Here is an 18,047-nt window from a genome sequence, read left to right as displayed (position 1 = left end):
GCCCTCTTTTCAATCTTATTCAAAGTGTATTCCTTTTTCTATGTTGTATACTACATACCTCTCTGTTTTTCTAATACCTCACAATCTTGTAGCTTCTCTTAGCACCTTCCCATTGGCTATGTCTGCATTGGCCTTCCCCTTCCCCCTCCCCCTACTTCTCACTGTTGCTATCACTGGTTCAGCTGCAATTTCAGTACTGGGGAGAGCACTAGTTTTTTAAGGCTTCCGTGACCATGTGTTCTTGTCACCATTTTGTCTAACCTTGCTTAGAGCAAGTCTAGGTGACATGGTGCTAAAAATGCTAGTGGCCTCCAGTGACTTGTCTGTGTAACCCACTAGTGTATGTGTTACAGGTTCTCTTCTGTGCCCAATCCCTAGAAATATGAGGCTGCTACAGCCCCACTTAGACAGGTTTGCCATTTTCTCTCAAGCTGTAGCTGCTTATACTTTTGGCTCCAGAGGTGCCCGGTTCAATCCCTTGTGTGCCAGACAGTAGTTTTTAAACTGGTGCTACCACTTGGGAGCTGAACTGGTAGTGTAGCCACAGTGGGATATTTTTGAGAAAAAAGGATGGCATAGACAAAGGCTTTGATTAAGTCAGGGGAAAGGCAATTAACTCTTATTCTGGAGATAGCTCCAGCGTGGTCTATAATAAAGGTGGGAAGTTAAATAAATTCTCAGTTTTAAATACTGATCATAATTCTTTCCTGTGTCTAGTTTCCCCTGCTTTTGAGAAAATGAACTAGATGATTGTTCTTCAGTTCTATATTTCTCAGGAAGTTCTGAGGATCTTATAGAATCAGGCCTATCATTGGGTGTTTGTGCTATATTGTCATGCTACAGTGATTTCTATGGCAACAGACTCTGATGTTATACATACAGCATGATGGGCTTGATTCTCCACTCTGTTGTATTAGTTTACGCTGGTGTAACTCAATTGATTCCAGTGGAGTTACACTGGCATAAAAGTCCTGTGAAAGTGGCGATCCAGTTCAGTAACCTCACTGCACAGTCTGTCTGAAGGAAAGGCTAATCGGCAATGGAGTATTCTGTCATTCTGACAGATGTCACTCCAGCAACAGCAAAGGGGCACTGGAAAGTTATGAAGAAGTAAATTACGTTTTTGTACAATGTTTTCTTTGTCAAACTTCCTTCTGTAAGCCAAGCTCTGAAACTATTTTTCAGCCTATACTATGAAACTAAAGTTATACTAGAATTGATGTTTTCCGTGTTATTCTTAGCTTGGCCATCACTTTCTTTTTAATGTTTATTATTAATTAAAATGCTTGAGGCATAATGGACCTGATTCATCAAAGCACTTGAAAAATTCCACTAGCATTAGTGGGATTTAAGCACGTGACTAAGCATTTTGCTGAATCATAGCCAATATGATGTTAATTTTAAAACGTCCTTTAACTCCAAATAGATTTTTTTCCCCTTCCAGTTCACGTTTATTTCCTTTCTGCTTCGTCTTACTTTCTAATACTCAGAGCTTCTAATCATTATTAAAATCTATTGATAAGGGTCTCTGATTTTGCTTCCCATTGACATTTATTTTAAATTTTTTATTCAATACTAAGTTTAAACCCCCATCCCCCCAGGTTGTTGATTTTTTCTTTTATCCCTGGTTTATTTATCCAAGATTTTTTAAAAATTATATTTCTTTCCTTTTCATAGCTTTCAGTAGTTTCTTTTTAAAAGAAGAAATTAGAGTATATCCCCTAATCAGGTGTATAAAATACAAACAGAAATCAATTTCATAATGGACTGCCCATGCTATGAGATGAGATTAAAATTCATTTTAAAGGTTGAAACAGAGTTAAAGATCTGTTTTCTGTTAATAAAACAAACTCTAAGCATCCATGATAGATTTTTTTAAAACAAGTCGGGTACCTGGACTAAATCTAAATTTCAGATTAATACGAAGAACCACCCCCCCCCCCGGCTCATTTTAGTCCTCCTGATATAAATATAGAAATAAAGATGTTGGGAAAGGAGACATGGTTTCTGCCTGTTTGATTCTCAGTGATGTGGTCATTGCAAAAATATTCAAGGAACCTTTCCCTGCCCTTCTCTTCCCACACAATCGCCCATACTAGAGTGGTTGTACTAAAACAGGCAATGTGTGCTTTTACACTAACTCTCCTGGATGCAGCTATGTCCTGCACAAAGGGGCCAGGTTGAATTGTGCAGGACTGTGTGCTTGAATTGAGATCAAGGTGTTGGTTAGCCCCCCTCACTCTTCCAAGCCACATCTGGCCCAAATATTCTCCACTTACACTCCCTTGTCCTTTCAGTTCTTCCTTTTCTGCTAGGGCTATGAAGTTAAGATTATGACTGGCCCTTGTGCAGGTGCACAGGCAGAGGAGGAAAGGTGCTTTCTTTTCCCATGTTCCCCATGGCCTACACACATGGTCCACTCATACTTACAGTCCTCATTCTCTCCTGAGAGATGCAAGCCACCCTTGTGGGGGCAGAACTAGCCAGCTGGGGAGAAAGGACCATAAAGTACCATTCTAAGGGATGGTGCAGTAGGTACATCTCTCCTGCATGCACATACTGGGGGAGAGACTGCCTCCATCACTCTGTCCTCAGATTCCTCAGCTCATTTGAATTACTCCCTACCCCAAAATGTCTGTGACTTGGTCACCTCTCATTGTTCCCTGGTGGCTTTCTCCCCCCTCCATCCCCGCCACCTCCATCTTCCCTAGGGACTCCCCCTGCACACCAGACTTCTCCTTGGCAGAGGGACAAGAACAACATGCTGGTGTTGGGGTTGCAGCCAGGAATGATTTAGCAGATAGGCAGGTAGCCTTGGAAAGAGGAAACTGCTTTATTGCATGTGCTTCACCATGTCTCTGCTGAGCACCAGGAAGCAGAGAAGAAGAGATGTGGTGTCAGGTGACTACCTTCCCTTGAGCTGCTCCATGGGTGTACTGGTAGCTCAGGAACAGGTGGGAGGGCTTTGACCATCTGCTGCTTTACCTTGCTTGCCAGCATTAGCCCAGCTGGAAGGTGCATTTAACTCGTCTGGTCCTTCAGAGCTTTCTCCTGGCCATGGTGACACACTTCTACCTGCTCAGCCCCATGTGTGGAATAGAAAAGGACCAGATTGGTAAGGAAGGGAATTTTATTTTCAAAACAAGATTTTTAGCAGCATAGCATAAACAATGGAGGAAAACATTTACGTGGTTAGCAGAGTACACCATATCGGGCCTTTTGAGTTTTAAAATGTGAATAATAAAAGAGAAACTTCTTGTATGTCAGCTCTTAGAGGGGATGACTCAAATATATTCCTTTTAATCTGCAGTACTACAAAGGCGAGGTGGGATATTAAATGGGCATTACTGTGTTCAAATGCTGTGAAGCAGAACTAGTCTAGTTTGGCTTGTGCTGTCAACTTTCCAAACACTGCTATTACATTAAAAGGACGTGTATTCTGAGCAGTGAAAGATTCTAGAAATCACTTTACTAGTATTTTCCCAAATTAGCTTTATTTAGTTAGAACAAAACTGAGCCCTTTTGTGAACCACCTCACATCTGCAGATTGACATTACTGAGGTAGTCTGTAGTATTTTAGTGAATTAACCGGATACTTGTATGCCTGCCACCGTTACTATGAATTAGCATGAGGGTAAAAACTAATGCAAAATAACTTCAAAAATCCTTTACAGTGGTGAAATGTGGGAGGGAACAACACTACTTTTTGAGCTTTTGATCTGGCAAAAACAAATATTTGAAGTCTCGAGTATACTGGCATTGGGCTTGACTCTGTTCAGACAAGCCTGGCCTGCCATTATATCCTATCCTGCAGCCTTTGCTTGGACACGCTCAGTAGTTTTCCATGAGTAAATACTGAATGATGGGGTTCACTAACTTCAGTGAGAGTTTTGCCTACATGCAGGAGTCATAGTTGGCCTTTAGAATGAAAATCACCCTTCTGCAGAGGGCCAAAAAAAAGTCTAAGTACCACGTATGTTCAAGGTGTGAAATCTTGGTGCCTTTGAAGTCAGTGGGAAAACTCACAAGGACTTCATTGGGGCCAGAATTTTACCCACAGTCTTAAATCAGGTTTAAGTCTCATTCTGCCCACTGCACATGGGTGAATTTAATCCCTAAGGTAGCATTTTACCCCAAAATACACCACTGATATTGATTTCTCGTGCATGTATTTAAGTTCAGTAGCACAATATGCCCTGAACTAAACCAGTCCTACAAAATAATGCTGGATAATTTTTGGTTGGCATTCAAATCTAAACTTCTCTATATTTGGGGATAGTTTTGAAATCCAGGCATTGAGTGTGGATTCAGCTCTTATATGCATGTAAATCTGAAATATCTGGTTGCTAGACACAGGGAGTATCTGGAGCAAATTCATGAATCCTTGACTACTAGGTTTACTGAATAAGACCACATCTGAGGTATAGTACCATATTTCCAAAAGATGACAATATTTGGGTTAAGCCATCAAAAGAGAGCTCAATAAATGAAACAATGCACAGTATCCCAATGTTTTAGTATTCTGAGTACTATTCTGTGAGCCCACACAGTCTTTACTCAACCAAAATTAGTGGCATAAGCAGCCAACAGAAACACATTTCCATTTTTTTCTACCAATTCCTCCCCCTAACCGCCACCCCATGCTACATATGTTCAGAATTAGTCTAAAACACATATCAGCTATCAAATAATCTGAAAAACCACTAACCCTCATGGTGGCGTAAACAAACCACACTGTTGTATATTTTTTACTTCTGGGTTAGCACAATAAACATTTACGACCATACTGCTCCTTGAGACAGACTCCTGTTTGACTTAATTTATAAACGGCAATTTTCACACCTAACAAATACAGCGGGAGACCATTTTAAATGGCCAAGAGATACAGAAACAGTGCCAAGAGAAATGCACCCCCAGGATATGCAAGGAGACATTCTCCAGCAGCCAAGAGTAAGAAGTATTGCCCTGTGGGAATAAATGAAGTGTAATTAAAAACTTTACATTCAAAGAAAAACCGGCATTTGTAAGCTTACTGTTAGTTCCTGCCATTTACTGGCAGGGTGGGAAGGGAAGTATGGCAGTAGTGTGGAGACTCTTTGAGTCCAATTCAGCTCCTTGGAAGTCAGTGGAAAGACTTCCATAAAATATTCTGGATGAAATCCTGGCCCCATTGAAGTCAACAGGGACAGGTTTTCACCCACTTGTTTTTAAAAAATTAAACAGTTTGTTTAAATATCAAAGCATCAGTTTTCGTGAGAGTTAAACCAATATGAAAACAAACAGGTATTCTGCTTCACATCACTTTGTAAGGGGCTTCCATACTGCGAGTGTCACAAATGAAGTCTGTCTAACATAAATTTTTCAAAACGTTCTTAAAAACAAAACACTTCTTTAGCAAAATGGCTACTACCCGCATCAAGCTCAGAAACACTGGTTGTATTTGTCAATTTTCATTTTTGATTTCATTTCACGGGTTATTCATGGGTAGAGTTTGTCATATCTTTAGAATTTGCAGTTTCATGAGCTGAGCAAACTTTTCTTGATTTGCTGATTTGATTTGAAATGAACAAAATTTATTTATTTATTTATTTATACTTTTAAAGTGGATTCAGGTACACTGGCATTTATTCATGGTAACATCACCATTCTTTTTTATTCTTTAGTTCTTATCATAATGAGGGGGCCTTATAGGGCTCTTGAAGCTTTAGGAATCATCGTGGTATACTTTGAAACAGGAAAGCATCCCTTATCCACAGTGTGGATAGTTGATATAATATGGATAAGTTATATGATATACTTATTTTGTCACCTAAACACCCTTACAGTGGAGTAGAGAATATTTTCCAGTTACACCGAAGATAAATTTTCAAACCAATGGTTTATACCATATATAAGCAGGTTAGAATCACAGTTTCCAAATGCTAAAGCATTACATCTAGTCTGGGCCGTCCCTAGGGGGGTATGGGGCTCGAGACAAATCAGCCTGCCCACTAGTCTCCTCACTGTCCACCCAGCGTGCCCAGCCACCACTTGCCTCCTCACCCCGCCTGCCCTCCCACTCTCCTCCTCGCCCTTCCGCCCGCCTGCCGCTCGCCTCCTCACCCGCCTGCCCACAGCTCACATCCCTGCTAGTCTCATCACCATCCATCCAGCGCACCCCTCCATCCGCTGCTCTCCTCCTCGCCATCTGCATGCCCATCTGCCTCCTCACCTCCCTCCCTCTTGCCCTCCTGCCGCTTGCCTCCTCACCTACCTGCCCGCTGCTCACCTCCCTGCTAGTCTCCTTGCTGTCCATCTGGTGCACACACACCCCGTCCACCCAACCGCCGCTCCTCGGCACCATCTGCCCGCCCACCTGCCTCCTCACCCTGGCCCATCTGCCCTTTCGCCTCCTCACCTGAATATTGGGACAAATGGCATCCTGATCGTACATCAGTCGGGACGCGGGACAAAGGGCTAAATATTGGGACAGTCCCGATTTTATCAAAGCATGGGGCCCCCCAAAGCGCGGGGCCTGGGGTGGTCGCCCCGATTTGCCCTACCCAAGGGACGGCTCTGCATCTAGTAGTTTGTCACCTGACCATTGCTAAAATCATCAGAATTTAAGGGGAGGAAGAAGGAGGGAAAGAAGAAAACCAATATTATGTGATTTATTTTTTAAGGTTGCGCACAATATATTGTAACTTGTCAGGGTTGGGAGCCTTTTGGTGGACAAGTATAAATGCTTTTAGAACTAGCAAACTTTTCCAAATATTGGTTCTGGATTAATGATCAGAACAATTGGTGGGGTTATGATTTAGAGTATGTTAATGGAAAAATGTGCTTCCTGATTAATATGCATAAGTATCCTTTACTCTTCTACATTTGTACACTTTCTGTCATGAGTAATTTGCTCTCTAGTATGGGGTAGTCTTTAGTCTTTGGCTCTGGTTCAGGAAGGTTCTTAAGTGTGTAACTTCATTCATGAATATGCCCAATGAAGTCTCATTAAGCAGCTTCCTGAATCAGGGCCTCTGTGGTGTCCAGTAAAGCTGTGCACTATTTCTGGGCAATGAAACTTTCCTTTCTGATAATGCATTCATCATGAAGTCAATGGACATAGTCACATGAGTAACAATGATCTGTGTGAAGAAGAGTTGGTAGGATTGGGATCCATCTCAGGTAATTTTAGTAAGAGTTTTCAGAGTGCTTAAAATTCACAAAAGAGCAATCTTCTCATCCAACATTATAGGTGAAATTTGCCCTTTTGCAGAGCTTCAGCACAAGACTTACGTACCACTTCATCCCACTTAAACATTGTTCTGAGGTTCTAAGTGGGACTTGAATGGTATGTAGGCTTCTGCTGGCCCTCTGGATGGGGTGAATTTTTTTTCTTTTTCTTTCATAGAATCATAGAATACTGGGGTTGGAAGGGACTTCAGGAGGTCATCTAGTCCAACCCCCTGCTCAAAGCAGGACCAATCCTCAACTTTCTTTCTTTCTTTTTTCTTTCTTTCTTAACAAAATCTTTTAATAACAAAATTAAAAGTAAGTTGCCTTCTAGAAGAAATTATCTGGACTTGGAAAGTATAACTCTTCAAGAAGCTTGATGATTAATTTCCATGTTCCTCTTCTCTAGGGTCCGCCTGGCAAAGATGGACCCACAGGGCCCCAAGGTCCTCCTGGGCCAGTGGTAAGTACTGTCTATGTGAGATTTATTACTGTATGAGTTGAGATCTTTTCAGGATGTAGCTTGCTGTCTGTGCCAGCTGGGGCTAAATAGCTGATTGCACTGGAGATTAGAATTCAGATTAATCATGAGCTTGGCAGAGAGCTGACCGTGCTATGCCAGTTCTTTGGATTCTTACCTTGAGATACAATGACTCCCCCATGGTAAAGGGAGATTGAGTCACTCAATAAATAGGCTGCCATCTTGTGGTAAGTAAAGTAGCTGCGTTGTGTAAAGTGGACTAATAGCCCTTGGCATTGAGATGAGGCAGAGACTCTAGTCTTGCGGGAAGTTCCAATCTGGACTTGTTCTCTGACATGAGCCGCCAGAGTTCATTGCCCCAGGTCATGCAGCTGAAGCCCTGTAGAATGTATTCAAACATTTCACAAAATAATTAAGAGATCATCTAGAGGCCAGAGTCTGACCTCAGCTGGCTTCAGTGGGAGCAGTACACATTCATCTGAGGGCAGAATTTTGTTCCTTGCGTTATAAATCTGCCTCTGGAAGATACATTTTTTAGGAGTGATATATTTACTAGCAAGATTTGTAGTGGGGTTATAGAGAACTGTGGGCCAATTTGCCTGTGATGGTTTTAAATATTCTCTAATTGCCAGATTCTGCCAGTCTTACTTAGGTTCTGTAGTAGGGCAGATGAAATCAGTGGGTAAGGTACTACACATTATGAGCGAGCGTGGCAAAATCTGACCCTAAAGTTGTTGCTGTTAACACTGACTAGGATAGAAGATATCTTTGTGGAAGGAATACATGCACCTTAGACATTCAAATCTGTGGTTTGAATTCCTTATTTGAAGGCTTGTGACACTGAAAAATGTACAAGGGCTTTTACTTTATTACTTTATTAGAACTAGCCAGAATCAGGACACAAGACCATCTATTATTTACATGTTAGTGACAAGAAAATAAAATATTTAGAAAGTAAAAGTCCACCTGCAATCTCCTGAGTTTCCCCTTCCCCATTCCTTGGCTACTGCACTAACATCATTACTACTTTGGGGTCCTACAGGAGTGGGGGAAAAAACAGTTGAAATAATCCATGAGGAGAGAGGCAATGGGATTTCCTAATCCATTTGGGAAATAAGATCTGAGGATTCATGTGGGTGCAAATCTTGCCCCCGAAGCTACAGTCACAGGAAGTGCCATGGTAGCAGAACAGCTGTGGTTACACTGTGTATGGAGGGGTGAGATTGGGACTGGGTGGGCCTGGAGGAAGGCAAGGCCAAAGGATCCATTGCTGTATAAACCCTTCAATGATTCCAGAACATCAGGCTGCAGTAACTTCCACATGGTTGTTCCATAACTACTCAGCAATCTGGGGAGGGGTGGATTCTTTCTTTTGTTCAGCCGCTCCCTAGTTACTCAGGCCAAGTGCTGGGTTAAAATTTGCCCCACAGCCCTGGACCCTCAGACTCACTGAAGTCCATGGGAGGTTTGTCTGATTAAGGATTGTAGGATTGGGCCTTTTACTCCTTTGTGAAATTATGTAGCTACACATTGAAAAAAGAGTGTGTTACTAGCTGAATAATACTGTTATTACCCTTTATGATATTTGCATAATTCTAAATAAATAAATACTGCTCAGCACCTATTTCTTTACCTGTTTTGAGCTGACATTAACTAATGCATTACATTAATGAATATTCATCACTGTGCAAAGCTCATCTAGAACAGCTATAGTTTCATTCTTAATTCACCTTCTTGTGCTTATTGCATGGGGTCTCCAAACAGTGTATAGTTTTAAATATAGTCCATGTTTCAATTCTTTGAGGAATTGAAGTGTGAGGCAATCTGCTGGTAGTTTAATTCACAGTTTCTTCAAATTTGTAAATTGACCTTTTCTCTGATTTTTAATAAGGATTATTAATTCAGAATTCATTTATATTTTAATGGTAATTTAAAAAAAGAAAACAATGACAATAAACATTTCATCTCTGGCTTCTATTATTATGGACATGAAAGTGGATCCATAGGACTTGATAAAGGACTAAATTTAGCAGCAATAATCTAATGTAGTGTACTATGCATAATGTGTAGTCTTCTCACTTTTCAAATGACCAATGCACCATTGTGGAACTGCTGTAGCTAGGATGCTGACCATATATTACAAAAAGTGTGTTTAAGTATTTTTGTCAATAAGAACTCATTGATGTTGGATGTCACAATTACCTCTTTACTCTTTCTTTTTCCATTTAGGGAATACCTGGTGCTCCTGGTGTTCCAGGTGTTATGGGAAACACTGGGCCACAAGGTGGTGTTGGACCTCCTGTAAGTAAGCTAACATAATCCTTATATATTAGCAGTCCTGTGCTATTCAGTGTCTAACCTTTGCTGTTATCCATTACAAAAGCTACACAGGACCCAGAATTGTGATCCATTTGCTCATAAAGCCCTCACGCTGATTGCAATTAATGATTCAACAAAACATCCCATTGTTGTTTTAATTTAGGTTTTCTTTAGTTTTGTTTTGCTTTTGGTCTGACTTAAAATGTTGTGTAGAAATATGCATGAAAGCATCAAGAAAAGACATTGTCTTTAAAGGTTAAAAGCATACAGGATGGGAATTCAGATTCTGAATGTAGCCGTTTAATTTTCTTTCCATTTCAAACTACGCTAAGGGAGATAAAAAGTTCCTGCTTTATTAGACTTCACACTTTCCACACAGACGGCATTTTTTCAAAGTGGCCTGATTCTGATCTTATTTATACTGGTTTTCCACCAGTGTAACACTGTTGACTTCAGTGAGTGTACTCCTGATTTACATGGGTGTAAATGACATCAGAATCAGACCCACTACTGGCTTCAACTACAGAACATTTTGCCACTGATGTCAGTGAGAGCCCTTGGGCTCTTGATTCTGTTCAGGATCTAATGCTCAATTTTTCTACCATTTAAATGTCAATGACTTTTTTTATACATGAAAGAAAATATTTTAAGTAAAAAAAAATCTATAAAGTGAGGGTATAAATTCCACACTAGTGATAGTTTTGGAGTTTTTCATTTGGCCTTTTAGGTGTAACTATTCAGCTAAATATTTTGAATTCATAAATTATGAATTTAACATTTTAACATTTGTTTCCTTATGTAGCCTGCTTAAAAATATTTTTATATATCATAATGGATGTTATAATCTCATGTTCTAGAAAGTATTTGAGTCTGACATTGTCCAGCTGCACGTCTGGCTTGATTTGTAGAATACTAAATAATTTTAGATTTTTTTTCAAACATCCAGTCGGCTTTGGCGATTTATACTAACAGAAGCATTTGAAATATTTGGCTAAATGGGAATATAGTGACTGATGATAAAATATAAGCGAAGATAATACACGAACACTCTCTTCATCATACTCTACCAGTATAATAATGAAATGCCCAATTAAGAGATTTGGTGAGCTATAAAACTTACCTGGAACTGGAGCATTGACAATAATATAGGCACTTTCTCCAGAAATTGGTCTAAATTTTCGTAAGTGCAGATATGCCTGAAGGTCATATGAGGCCAAACTCTGAGAGTGCTGGAGAGGTCAAAAATGACAGAAAATCAGGGCTGCATCCACCAAAACCTACAGAATGGCCAGGTTCAAAAGCGGGTACATTTGTGCAGCAGATTTCAGTCCGCACTGCTGTTGGCCCCAGCGCCATTTTAGAGACAACCGAGGCAACAGAATACAGTGTGAAGAGGAAGGTGAATTTGGCAGCAAGGGAACAGAAGTCCCCCTGTGTTTCCAGAGTATCATCCTGGCTACACTAGCTCTGAGAAAGAGACAGCACTCACAGCCATTAGGCGGGATGAGTTTTCCCGGACTCAAGGGTCAGAAATGAGGAACAGTGGAGAGACAAAAGCTGGGAAAGGTAACTGCCTGCTACTCAGTCATGGAAAGAGAAATACCTGCTGGGTGTTGACAAGGAAAGAGCATATTTAAGAGAACGTTGCCGTCCGTTCGCCAGGGTTAAATAGGGTTCTAAAACTGAGTTGTTTACCTTCCTTCCTTTCACTGTAATACTCTAATATTTGGAGATTCAAACATACAGTACTTAGAACTAGAGAGAAAGGTAAGAATTAACTTTGTTTAATCTTTTAACAGGGTGCTCCTGGTGCAAAGGGGGAAAGGGGTGAGCGGGTAAGTACTCTGTAGCCATATTCAACAGCCACAAATACATTTCAATCTGACCTTCTGTCCCATAAACCCCCCACCGCAGTAATTTACATTCACTCTACTCATAGCTATGGTGAGTTTAGATCTAATCTGACAAACTTTTCTTCTTCACTAATCTCCGTCCCTCTCTCTAAATTTTAATAAAATTAAAAAAGAAAGTAACAATGTGTGTGTATCAGTGAGCATATCCCATGATCTTCTTTTGTGGTTACCATCCCCAGCCTTTTGTTTGTTGTTTGAAAACAGGAGTTTCTCATTTCCAACTCTGTTATCAACATCCTTGGGCAAGTCCCAGAGGTTCTCTGCCTCATTTTCCCCATCTGTAACATAGGGATCATAAAGACATACCTCCCACAGGCTCTCTGAGCACATTCAAGATAAAAGTGCTATAAGAGAAATGTGTTGCTATGATGGTGTTGTTATCCAGGGTGACATTCAGTCCCAGGCAATGGTGCGTGCGGTTGCTCATCAGGTGTGTGAACAGCTCATCCAAGGTAAGTAGATCAATATCTCTTATGTTCGAATTTTAGGTGGCTGTTTCTACAGCCATAGAATAGATCTGTAGCTGGTACGAAAACAAAAAGCCACCAAACAATACCTACCCTCTACAGTTTCAGAGTAGCAGCCATGTTAGTCTGTATTTGCAAAAAGAAAAGAAGTACTTGTGGCACCTTAGAGACTAACACAAGTACTCCTTTTCTTTTTACCCTCTACAGTGTATTCCCTAGGCCACCGAAGAGTACCTCCCCTCTAACAGTGTATTCCCTAGGGCACTGAACAGTGCCTACCCTCTAACAGCGTGTACCCACGGCCACCAAACAGTACCTACCCTCTAAGGCCACTGAAGACTACATACTTTCTAACAGAGTATTTCCTAGACAACCAAACAATACCTATCCTCTAGCAGCGTATACTGTATACCACTGAACAGTATCTACTCTCTAATAATATATACCCTATGCCACCAAACAGTACCTACCCTCTAACAGCATATACGCTTGGCCACCAAAGAGTACCTCCCCTCTAACAGCATATTCCCTAGGCCACTGAACAATGCCTGCCCTCTAACAGTGTATATTCTAGGCTACCTAAGAGTATACACACTATACTTCTCCACCCACAAGTACACACTTTATCATCACCACAACTAGCATATATCACAGACCACATTCTTAACTTCTCCCCCTTAGGACGAGAGCCTTCCAGCACCCCTTTCACCAGCCTACTCCCTTCAAACACCCCTGAGCCAGATTATCCACTTTGTCCTGAATTTGGTGGACTTTTTCCCCCCCACAGGTCACATGGCCAGATATAATTCAATTCTGAACCAGATTCCAAGTCAGTCTGTCTCAGAACGAACTATCCCAGGACCTCCTGGCGAGCCAGGTCGACCAGGATCTCCTGGGTCACAGGGAGAACAAGGAGCACCAGGAAGACCTGGATTTCCAGGCAATCCTGGCCAGCCAGGAAGACCAGGAGAAAGAGGTAGGCTGAATACTTAAAATGTATGGTAATATATATCACCATGTTGCCATAATATGATTACTTTACTTACCTGACTTAATTTTAACATGTGAACATAGTTTTCTCTCTAGTGAAGAGCTGGTCCTAAGCTGCAATGTTTGGGTAACACTGCAAGCTATGGAAACTGCCAATCACCAAGTTAATGCAACCTTTTACAGAGTGTGATTGGGTAGAATCACATTTGGGATTGATACAACCGCTGCTAAGGATTGATGATCATATGAAGATGCACATGGTGCAAGAGGTTTGCCTTTTTGCAGAATTCTGTGGTTGTGGCAGTTTACAGCTCCAAATGTGTTTCTTTTTGAAGTCTGGTTTTTGCCCTCCACCCTGCAAATGAAGTCACTACTGTATAGTCAAAAGAATATCAGCTTCAAAACTGGTAGGTTAGTTCTGGGGAAAAGGTAGAATTTTCTTACTAAATCTGAAATGAATTGGACTAAAGGTTCCTAAATTATAATACCATAATGACACACATTGATCAGATGGGGAAGGAGTGTACTGTTTGAGACAGGAGGGCAGGATCAGGGTCAGATGGTGAAAAGGCGAGGATAATGAAAAGGGTGGGGCAAAACAACAAAAAATTAAATGAAATTTTGCAGTTAACCAGCCACTTGCCAAATTTCCCCTTCATCCTTTTACCTATATTTATATGATGTCCCTTTGCCCCTTCCTCGGTCTGTTTTGTCTAATTAAATAGCAAACTCTGTGGGGCCTGACTTTGTTCCAATCTGTGAGACATCTGGCATGCTTTGATGTACTTTATAAATAATAACAGTAGCCTCAAAATGGCGCTGTGAGACTGTGAGACTCAGTCAGTGACTGTGAAATGCTTTGAGATCCTCACAGGGAAGGCACTACTGAAGAGCCAAGAATCATTGTTCTTATAATTACAATAACCAATAAGTGGCATTTTAAAAAATTTGGTCCAATGGCTGTTCACATCCTGGAGCTTAATAGGTCATGTGTCCTGTTTGGTAGCCAGAAAACTAATATTATATTGTTCTGAGGAGAACACTTTTGAGTGACCTTTGAACTTGCCACCCTTCCTCCCCCACAAGTCTCTAAGCCCTCAAGGCCATAATTCGAATGACCCTAGTGTAAGAGGAGATAAGATTTAGAGTGCAAGCTTGCCAGCGATGGATTTCTGTGCTCAAGATGAACAACGATAGACATTGTTCCAGGCTATCAGGAAAGAGGGAGGAGGGGACAAGAATGGAGGGAGATGGGAAGATGAAACAAACAGGGGACTGACTGAAACTGGATGAGTGAGAGAAAACCAATGTGGGCTGCAGGAGAGCTGCCTCCATAGTGTAAATCTTTGCACCATTTAAACAGTTTCTTAGAGTATGCAGAAATCGCACAGGGGTTGAGCCCATTTATATTAACAAAATGAAGGACAAATAATGCTATTGATTGTAAAAATTAATCTGCAAGAAACAGCACGGACAAGACAGTTAGTACAGAAATGATGGAGAACTTAGAAGTAATAGTTCATGATGACAAAATATTGCCCAAGAATGAGGCCCTCCCATTCATTATTGCTGTGGATGCAACAGCTGCTGCAGCAGAAGATACACTTTGGGAGGGAGCTTTTGTTAATTTGGATTTGGAAATAAAACAAGGCTCCATTAAGCATGCTGTCAACCACTGTTAGTCCTCATAGGCTTTTACTAGATGTGATGAATGCCGATAGTTGATACTGTCTCAGTGTGCCCACTGGTTAAAACTAGACTGTTTTAAGGATTGGGATCAAATGATGAGCAACTGCAGATATGGTGTCCTTCTGAATGGGCAGTTCAGCAAAGCACACACCCTCAAGGATGGTCTACCTCAAGGATCCGTGCTGGCTCCTTTACTGTTCAACATCTACATTAGGGACTTACCCAACACAATTTTGTGTAAGTTCATTTATGCTGATGACATCGCTCCTGCTATATAAGGCAAAGCACTCTCCACCATCGGCAATGCCCTCTCCACTGACCTCAGGATAATGACAGAATATTTTCAGTACTGGAAGCTCCACCCCAACTCCTCCAAAACCTTGGTAGTAACTTTTCACCTAGACAACAAAGCTGCCAAGAACAACTTAATGTCATCTTTTTGTGGTCAGTGGGTCTGAAATGAGCCCTATGCAAACTGCTTGGATGCAACCTCAGAAAGACAGTTGACTCTTAATCCCCATCTGGAAAAGATACGTGAAAAGATAAAGGCAAGGTCTAGCCTTGTCTGAAAACTTGCAGGCACAATATAGGGTGCCGGTGCACCCACACTTCGAACAGTGACTGTAGCACTGGTATACTCAGCCACTGAAGATTGTGCACCAGTCTGGGTGGGCAGCTCACATTCAAAATCTCTGGATGTGCATCTTAATTCCATGATGAGAATCATAACTAGAACATTAAAATCAACACCTGTTCAATGGTTGCCCACTCTTGCACATATACCCCTATCCAAAATCTGGAGAGACATATGTACAGCTCATGAGTACAACCAAACTGTGGTCAACCTGAATTTGCCAATTCATGAGGCCCTCCATAACCTTATGAAAACACATCTGAAATCTTGCACGCCTTTTGGGGATTGAGTTAAAGCTCTTAAAGTGTCCCCATTCAATCCTCATCCACGTTGGAGACAAATCTGGGATAATGCTAATGTCCCAAACACACACTTGACTGCCAACCCCACAAAAGAACTTCCAGGCTTCAACCTGCCCTGGAATCAATGGTCCACATTGAACCATTTTAGAACATTGCATGGCTGTCATCTCTCACACCTTCGGGAGATGATAGGCAAGGCACAGTGTGACTGTGAACACCAGTCAGAAACTGTAGACCACATTTTAAATCAGTGCCCGCTTTGGTCGTTTGCAGGTGGCATCTCAGACCTACATCAAGCATCTCCCAAAGCTGTCTCACTAATCTGGACATAGTTACTGGAACATCACTAATGTCTCTCTCATGAAAGAAGAAGTACTGTCATGGGGAGAAACTACTGGATAGTAAAGGACTCTTTAATCTAACAGAGAAACAAGAACCAATGGCTGGAAGCTGAAGCCAGAAAAAATCAAACTAGAAATTAGTCACAAATTTCTAACAGTGAGGGTGACTAACCATTGGAACAAACTACCAGTGGAAGTGGTGGATTTGCAATCTCTTGATATTTTTAGATTAGGTCAGGTTGCTTTTCTGGAAAATATGCTTTAGCCAAACACAAGTTATTGGGCTCAATATAGGGGCAACTGGGTGAAATTTAATGGCCTGTGATACACAAGATGTCATACCAGATGATCTAATTGCCCTTTTAAACTCTGTGATGTTTGGATCTAAGAATTCCACCCCCAACAGAAAATTCTGGAGAAATCTCCACAAGATGGCATTACCCCCTCTTTGGCTCCCTCTTATGAGTTTTACGATTGAAGGAGGCTCTCTTAGCCTTAGCTTTTACTCAGGAAGGAATTTAGATCACAAGCAACCTGAAGTAGATTTATTTTCCTATGCTCTGCTGTGCTGTTTTGGGTGTTTGCCATGCAGATGACTTCAATGAGAGTTTGCCTGAGTAAAGACTAAATAAAATCCAAGTGAAGACCTCCGAGTTTAGCCCACAGTGTACATAGTTTCTCAGTTTGAATAGCCATGTTTCAAATTTGCCATTGCTTATTGATATAATTTCACCTGGTGTATGTGTGTATGTGAAGGAATAATAATTCAGTGTGGGAAGAGTTGTGGTTTGAAACCTCTTGTGGCAGTTGCTTTCTGAAGCACCATATTATTGCTGGCTTAGTGTAAGCTTAAAATGGGGCTTATACTAAATAACCACATAGATTCCAGATGTTTACTGCAGGCAAGTCTTTTACAGTTTTCATGAACAAAGCAATGCACTCTGCAGACTTTGTTCTGGAAGCAAATGCTGGCACATGCAGCAGGCAAACACGTACTACTATTGTTTGCGGTGTGGCAAGGTGGGTGAGGTAATATCTTTCATTGCCCCAGCTTCTGCTGGTGAAAGAGACAAGCTTTTGAGCTACACAGAGCTCTTCAGATCCAGGAAAGGTACTCAGAGTGTCACGCTAAATACAAGGTGGAACAGATTGTTTAGGCTCTGTCTACACTTGCAGAGTTTTTGCGCTGTCAGTTTCACCAGCGATAGGGAACTGGTAAAAGAAAAGCGCTGGTTTGTGTTCTCACTTACTTCCACAGGCCTCAGATCGTGTTCACATTTGCAGGACTTCCATCGCCGATGAGAGCAGCGCACTGAGGGCAGCTATCCCACAGTGCAGCTCTCTCCATTTTGAGGATAGGTCTTGTGGGGGGGAGGGCGATCGTGGGGCATCCTGCGTCCCTGCACAGCTTCCTCTCCCCAAACACTGATCAGCTCCAGGAGCTCAGCATTGCTTCAAGCAGGGGATCGTTTGCTCCATGGAGCAGCCATTGTCACCTGGCCAGATGATAAGTGAGCACTTGCCAAGAAAACAGGAAGGGAAGCTTCAGAGTTCCTGGGGCTTTACAGGGAGAGGGGCAGACGTCTGTTTACCTGGTGTCAGAGCAGCAGAGCTGCTAAAAGCTGAGTAAACAGGAAGAACATGTCTTCACTTGCACATCACCGCAGAATTATCACCGGTAAGATCTGAATGCCTCTCGTGG

General features: G+C 41.6%; 1 protein-coding gene across 1 annotated transcript in view; it reads left to right on the top strand.

The window, feature by feature from the left end:
• The window catches only part of COL14A1 (collagen type XIV alpha 1 chain), a 176,873-nt gene that overhangs the window by 147,907 nt on the left and 10,919 nt on the right, over positions 1-18,047 (top strand). Inside the window, exons 41-45 of the mRNA XM_074943899.1 lie at positions 7,619-7,672; positions 9,920-9,991; positions 11,809-11,844; positions 12,308-12,374; positions 13,177-13,365. Coding sequence (XP_074800000.1) covers positions 7,619-7,672; positions 9,920-9,991; positions 11,809-11,844; positions 12,308-12,374; positions 13,177-13,365 — 418 coding nt within the window. The remainder of the gene's footprint in view (positions 1-7,618; positions 7,673-9,919; positions 9,992-11,808; positions 11,845-12,307; positions 12,375-13,176; positions 13,366-18,047) is intronic.

This window comes from Natator depressus, chromosome 2, assembly GCF_965152275.1.
Source record: "Natator depressus isolate rNatDep1 chromosome 2, rNatDep2.hap1, whole genome shotgun sequence".
Lineage (NCBI taxonomy): Eukaryota > Metazoa > Chordata > Testudines > Cheloniidae > Natator > Natator depressus.
This window is presented reverse-complemented; position numbering and strand designations above follow the sequence as displayed.